This window comes from Thamnophis sirtalis, unplaced genomic scaffold, assembly GCF_051295495.1.
Source record: "Thamnophis sirtalis isolate CommonGarterSnake01/CBP01778 unplaced genomic scaffold, rThaSir2_p1.2 scaffold_4, whole genome shotgun sequence".
NCBI lineage: Eukaryota > Metazoa > Chordata > Lepidosauria > Squamata > Natricidae > Thamnophis > Thamnophis sirtalis.
Window position 1 is genome coordinate 29,965,557 of NW_028261384.1, and position 7,149 is coordinate 29,972,705.

The 7,149-nt window shown below is 45.0% G+C and overlaps 1 protein-coding gene across 1 annotated transcript; it reads right to left on the bottom strand.

Annotated features, from left to right (window-relative positions):
- Positions 1 to 3,363: 3,363 nt before the first annotated feature.
- On the bottom strand, positions 3,364 to 5,532 carry LOC148045795 (endogenous retrovirus group 3 member 1 Env polyprotein-like). The gene has a single exon (XM_087714362.1). It carries the CDS (start codon positions 5,530 to 5,532, stop codon positions 3,364 to 3,366), a length of 2,169 nt encoding a protein of 722 aa, XP_087570488.1.
- Positions 5,533 to 7,149: the final 1,617 nt, after the last annotated feature.

The window sequence follows — 7,149 nt, forward strand, 5'->3', positions numbered from 1 at the left end:
CACTTACCTTGCATCCCAAACAGGCCTGGGAGAGCAGGGGAGGAGTGGGAGGGGCCAGCCATGGGTGGTATTTGGAGGTTTTCCAAACCAGCCATAATTTTAGTTACGTGTCCTCCCGAATCTGGCCGAACCTGTAGCAGCCCACCCTGGGTTGCAGCAATAATACTATTGCTTGAAAGAATTAACAACTCAATCTATACAGAATCCAGAGTTCTAATTATTCCTGGAGTAATATTGGTAGGATCTGCCTCCTTACCCTTAACACATGCTCTTGTGTTCATGTGGCCAATTATCCTTTGGTAACCTGCTTCAAAATCCAGTATGAGCTACTAATCCGTGCTGTAAATTGTGTTATGCTACTAATGCAATTAATGTTCACACTATCATTTTCACATAAGGATGAATCAAGCTGTGGAATCGGTTCTCTCACATAACAAATTCCTTTGCATAAAAAGTCATTTTGTTTCAATCCTGAGAGCTTATGGGCTGAAAAATATTTTATTTCATAATAAGAGGTGAAGAACTCCAGTGTGTGTGTGTGTGCGCGCACGCTGATATATAAATATATTTCTCACGTGTAATTTATTTTGACTTTTCCAGAGTCTTCAGATAAAAATAAATTGCCTGGAAATGAAGTTAAAAAAAAACTAAGTGACAGGCTACTTGATACATCTTGGCATAGTTGAAAATACCTTTATGAGGTGCACTTTCATATTGGAAAAATAAACTTTTTTTGTGTCGCATTGCTTCATCCATCAAGTAACAAGGTTTACCTTATGGCAAACATTAATACCATGATAACTAGATTATATCCAGTTCAAATGGAATTATTTATAGAACAGAATAACAGAGTTAATACTTGACTTATGATCCCAATTGAGCTAGGAATTTTGATCATAAGTCATGGATATAAACTGAGTCACCACGTGACCTTATTCAGTTGGTTGTTAAGTGATTCACTGTGGTTATTAAGGAAATTACTTAGTCATAAGTCCACGTTCAGCTTATCCAATGCCATTTTAAATTTTTCAGTTAAAGATAATTTGTTCTATGCAAAATTGAGTTGGATTTTTTTTCCCTCTTATGGTCTTCTTCGTTTTGTCATTTCTTAATGGACATATGTTTCCTGAAAGTTCTTCTATTTCTTATGATAAACAGTGGCTTTATTAAGACTGGGTCTATCCCCTATCCATTTTTCTGGAGGCTCTTTATAAAAATGGAGCCCCCTATAGGCTTCCAACAGCAGTACCTGTTTCCAGAATAGCACAGATTGCCTTGAGGCAGTCAGTAGGATAGTTGGACCTTGTATTGCATTGGCCAGGTACTTCTCTCTCTCTCTTTTTTTTTTAAAAAGGTAAGTTTAGTGCTGCTGGGCCCTGGAACTGGCTAAAGGGCTTGCCAAATCCTGCAACTCCCTTGGGTGGCTGATTGGGAAAGCAGGCTGAGCTCTAGCCTCTGTAATAGCCCTACATGCTCCCCATAGCTCTGCTGCCCAGCTGTAGGCTCTCTTGGGTAGCTGGGTGACTGGATGTGGGAGAGGCCAAGATCTGCAGGTACTCAGCAGAATGGGTAGTCAGAAGATAGGGTCCTGCTGCAGCATCTCTGTATTGAAGAGGCTGTATTTTGAAACTGGGTTATAAGTATCTTTTGGTGGTCTGTTGTAACTTTGAATGGCTGCTAAGCAACTGGTCATAAGCTGAGGACTACCTGTACCTCATTTAGAGAAGTAATACAGTAAAACAAATTTCAAATGGTCTAAAAATGAACTAATAGAGAAGATAGCCGAAGCTATGAGAAAGAGTCGTGCTAATGAAATGCAAAATTCAAAACCAGTTTCTAAAAATACGCTCTGAGCTTTTTATTTACACTGAAGACACTGCGGAATGGCTCCTTATTACCAGTGGTGGGATTCATTTTTTTTACTACTGGTTCTGTGGGTATGGCTTGGTGGGCATGGCAGGGGAAGGTTACTGCAAAATCCCCATTTCCTCCAGATCACCTGGTACTTGGGAGGCAGAGAATAGATGGGGGCAGGGCCAGTCAGAGGTGGTATTTACTGGTTCTCCGAACTACTCAAAATGTTCGCTACCGGTTCTCCAGAACTGGTCAGAACTTGCTGAATACCACCTCTGCTTATTACCCTTGTGGAGTGGGGTAGTTTCGCTGCCTCTGATAGCATGGATTTCTGCTAGGGTTGGGAGACTTGGCAGACTTGATTGGCAAGATTTGTCCTGTTTTCACTGACAGATCTCAATTGTGTCAGATGTGGCTGGAGAAATATTCTCTATGTTCATTGGCAGAGGAAGATGAAGCATCATGGCATAATTAAAAACAGACCCACAGAGATAGGCAAGCCACAGAGGAAGAACCTGGCACAGATAGCACTGATAGTTTTAAAAACTTTCTCCCTGTCATTCTTTATAGTTTCTCTCTCATTGTTCTTTACAATTTATAATCTAAAAATTTGACAACACTGTCCAATTATTTACTAAGCCTGTATTACTATTATTCTTCTCATCCTTCCTAGTACCTAGCTCTTCCCTCTTATGACTATAAACATTTTGCTTGTATCTTTACAATATTGTTTTACTTGTTTCCTATTATGATTTGATTGCTTTTTAGTAACCTATGACTATCTCTAAGTGTTATATCTTAGGATTCTTGACGAATGTATTCTATTCTATTTTTCTTTATGCACACTGAGAGCATATGCACCAAAGGCAAATTCCTTGTGTGTCCAATTCTACTTGGCCAATAATTCTATATATTTTAATTTAATTCCTCTTATTGAAAGCAGTAATATTTGAAGACAGTGCCTTTAAGTATTGCGATTTCTCCGTGGGTGGTTCATGAAGCCAATGAGGAAAGAAGACTCGGACACGAATTTCCTTCGGGACGAAACCGACCCAGAACGAAGTCTGGGGGCTTCTTTTATTGATCATACACAAGGGAGGGGTGGATTCACATAGCCAATGGGGACCAATCACGATTGTGCAAGTTTACAGTATATGGTAACTCATTTACTCTCATGTAGACTCGAAGAACACTCATAGTCAATAAACCTTTTATCATCATGCAAACATCCAATGCTTAATTAATGTTTGAGAGTTAAACAGTTGTAACCCCTGATTTAATCAACGCTTAGTTACAAGTCTGTGGTTGCTGATCTGCTTAGTGTTAAAGGTACTGATTTAATCAACGCTTGGAGTTGGACAGTTTGCCTTACTGATCTAATCATATGGCCAATTATTGCTTTTAGTTTACTGATTTAATCATATGGTTAATTATTGCTTCTGTTCTATACGTGTTACAGTATGGCAGATGCATACCTGCACGTATATCGCAACATCTCCTCCTTTTGTTTTAAATTTTGAGAAGTCGGAAGGGAGTATCGTTTTTCTCTGGGTCTTCATCAGAGAATGCTGTTAGCAGGGCTTTGTGTTGTGAATCAAATGTTGCTGTGTTAATGTTTTTGCCCTGTGTCATACTTTCTACTGTGGATTGAATGATGATTCGGATCACTGGGATTAAACAGGGTAAAAGGAGAAACCCTAGGAGCGCCATGCCTGCCATGAAGGCGGCTTGTTTCCAATTGCGAAAAATTCCTCCCAGGAAGCCTGCATCATCCATTAATCCTGTCCACTTTTGCACGGGTACGTGAACCAATTTCCGCAAATCCGCGGTGAGATCGGCCACTACCTTGCCAGTTTCATCAATTTGAAGACAGCAATTCGTCAGATTAAACTTTCCACATACTCCCCCTTCCTTAGCTAGTAAATAGTCTAAAGCCAAGCGGTTCTGGTAAACCGCTGTACGTAACTTATCTTGTGCTGTGGCTATGGCGTTGAGTGCCCTATCAATGCGATTCCCGGCTATTTCTAAAACAGCTTGCAACCGTATAATCCGATTGAGCATATAAATCGGCGTACGGTACCCCCATGAACCATCCTCTGCCCATGTCGCGGGGTCATAATAAGCAATAATACGTTCAGGGGGCCATTCATCATCTTTCCAATTGCCAACCTGAATCCCCCCAAAACCCTCCCCCCGGTCTAGGGCTCTTCTCCTTCTCCAATTATCATACACAGGAATCCCTAGGTTTTGTCTAGCAGTGAGGGGTAGTAAGAAAAAGGAGGGTTTAATCCATGCCAAAATGCAAGACCCCCCCCAATTGTGAGGGAGGTATTCATAAGCAAGATTTCCACATACCCAATACATTCCCACCGGGGCAGTCCAGTTCCGTGTTGAAGAGGAAAAATAGGAAAAAATCGTGGTGTTCAGCTGCTCAGGCTGGGAGATGTTGGCAGCCGAGGTCCATGAGGAGTTGGCCCACTGGCCTTTGCAGAGGAGGGTGCCTACTGCAAGGGAGCCATTGCGGAAATAACAGTGGGTACCTACTATGTTGGTAGTCAATGTCCAGGCGGCATCGGAAGCGTGGGGTCGTAGTGTGAGATTCCCAGCCCGGGAGAGATTATTCAGTAATCCTGGGTCAGCTTCTAGAGCTTCCCAGGGCCATTGCTCGCCCATGTTTGTGCCCCCACATACAAAACAATTTGTCACCCCCAGGGTTTGAGCGATTTCAGTGGCAAACTCTAGGAACAGGTTGCGAGCTTTCTCAGAAACAATTGACTTCGCGTTGGTTTCAAGTCTCTCAATGGTGTCATAAACAGACCACTGTATGCTTCTGGATTCTTTAAGACTAACAATTGTGATGGTAATATAGGTAAGTGGATCATTGCCCGTTCCATCAATCCCCAAGCCATAGGCTTCAATTTTAGGGTGGTCTTTTGAGAGGGTGAAAGAGACCCTGTTGCTGTCAGGCAATCGACGGAAGGATTCAATAGTCCGTTTAGCCGCGTTCAGGGGGTTGTAGCATCCTCGGTAGCCGCCACCAGTGTGGTCACAAATTCCGCGCCAGACAGTTTTCTTTGGGTCTCCCCATGATGCGCAGGGGTGAAGAAAGTATTCAGGGGGGTTTGGCTTGTTACGGGTGCAAAGATATTTGTGGTCGTGTTTGTAGGTTTCTCGCCAGGCGTGGGAGCCACAAGAGCGAAAGGCTATTTTGTCCATGGCCAGGCAGACATCAATGCCAATAGTCCATTGTTCAGCTTTTGAGCGGATGGTGTGGTTAAGGTATGCAAGGTAGGCTGGCCCTGCGCCCCCAGCAACAATGCCGAGACCGGCCCATATGGTAATGTTGTACTTGGTAAGCATTTCTGGGCTGTGGCAAGTCACGGCATTGCCTTGTTTGCAGACACTGAATTCAGTCCTGTTAAAAATGCATTTGGGAAGATCTTGAGTACATCCCTCGGGGGGGATATTGGAGTAGATCAGCGTGCTGGTAGTTGCTGATCCTTTGGATACGTTAATGATACATTGGCTGCAGTTGAAGTTGCTTGTAGGGGGGGCGTCTCTGCGGGACACATGGTGTGGAGCGGGGACGTCGGTGTTACGGTGACTTAACAGGAGCAGGAGGAGGAAGACAGCAAACGCGAGGATCACCAGGGGAAGAATCCGGGCGCATCGCAGCATGATGCCAGGTTTAGGGGGTGAGGCTGTTGGTTTCTTGCAGCAGCGAATCCGGCGGGGGGGCAATTGGCACGGCAGAGATGAATCCGGCAGCAGAAGGGTGGTATGGGCGGATCCCTCGACCTGGAACCCATATGGTGGTGTCATCATGTTGCACTGCTGCGTAGCCTCTCCCCCAAGCAAGGAGCTTCGCGGGTCCTTTCCAGTCGGGTTCAGGGGGCTGACGGAAGTAAACAAGAGGTCTCATTGGATCCGTCGTTGGTGTGGTGAAATGCCGCTCCGCCGCCGTCGTGGGAGGGACTCCCGTCACGTTTAGGAAGTTAATGGTGTGAAGGCACAAATTGAGAAAATTTTGGATGGCCGGTAAATTTGGAGGATTTAAGGAGCCTTCGCCGGCGAGATGACGGTTCAGGGCATTTTTTAAGGTCTGATTAGCCCGTTCAACCACTGCCTGTCCTTGACTATTATAGGGTATGCCGAATTTGTGGATTGTGCCCCATTTCTTAAGGAAAGCGGCAAAAGCCGAGCTTGTGTAAGCCGGTCCATTATCGGTTTTTAATTCCTCAGGGCAACCAAGTACCGAGAAGGTACGAAGGCAGTGGTTAATGACATGTTTAACAGTCTCTCCTCTCTGGGGAGAAGCCATGATAAAGCCTGAATATGTGTCAACGGTAACATGCAGGCAAACCCAGGGTTTGAATGGTTCAAATCGGGTGACATCCATTTGCCATAACTTGCATGCCTCCGTTCCTCTGGGATTTACTCCCAGGGGGAGGCTATGACCTTGTTGGCTGCATGTGGGGCATTGTTGGAGAATTGCGGCAGCTTCAGCTGCGGAGAGTCCGAATTGTTTCATTAGTGCCTTTTTATTTTGGTGAAAGTATGCATGGCTCTCCCATGGAGTGGAATGAGAAAGGGTAAAAGCCTCCGTTGATAGAGAGAGAGCGGAGGCTGCAGCATCAGCCCGTTCGTTGCCCAATGTAAGAGGCCCAGGGAATGGCTGATGGCTGCGAATATGTGCCACGAAAAAGGAGTGGTGGCGAGCGGCTATAAGCTGTTGCAGCGCTAAGAAAAGACTCAACAGAGCAGGGTCAGTGGAGGGGGAAATATAGGCTTCATGGATGGTTTTTACGATCTGAGTAACGTAGAGACTATCCAGTATGAGGTTGAAAGGCATAGAGGAGAAGTTTTGAAAGGCAAGAATAGCGGCTGAGAGTTCCGAGCGTTGTGCACTGGTTTGGGGACCAGTTGTTCTGGTAACCCAAGAACCATTTAGCAGCCAGGCGCAAGCTCCGTGAGTTTTTCCCCCATCCGCAAAGACAGTGGGGGCAGAAGGCAACGGGGCGGATGAGCAAGGTCGCGAGATAGAAATCGGAAGCTGAGCTAAGAGTTTTAAGCGAAAATCACTCGGGGGGTGGCAGGAGACCGCCCCACACCACTCATTGGTTGCCCATTGCAAAGACTCTGAGGTGGTCAGATATTGCTCCCATGCGTGGAGTGGGAGAGGAACATATATCACAGTTGGCTCTTTTCCAATCATCAATTTAGAGCGGAGACGGCCCTTTATTATCAATTGAGCAATCTGATTAATTTTTGGCACTATAGTGTTTCTTGGAGTAT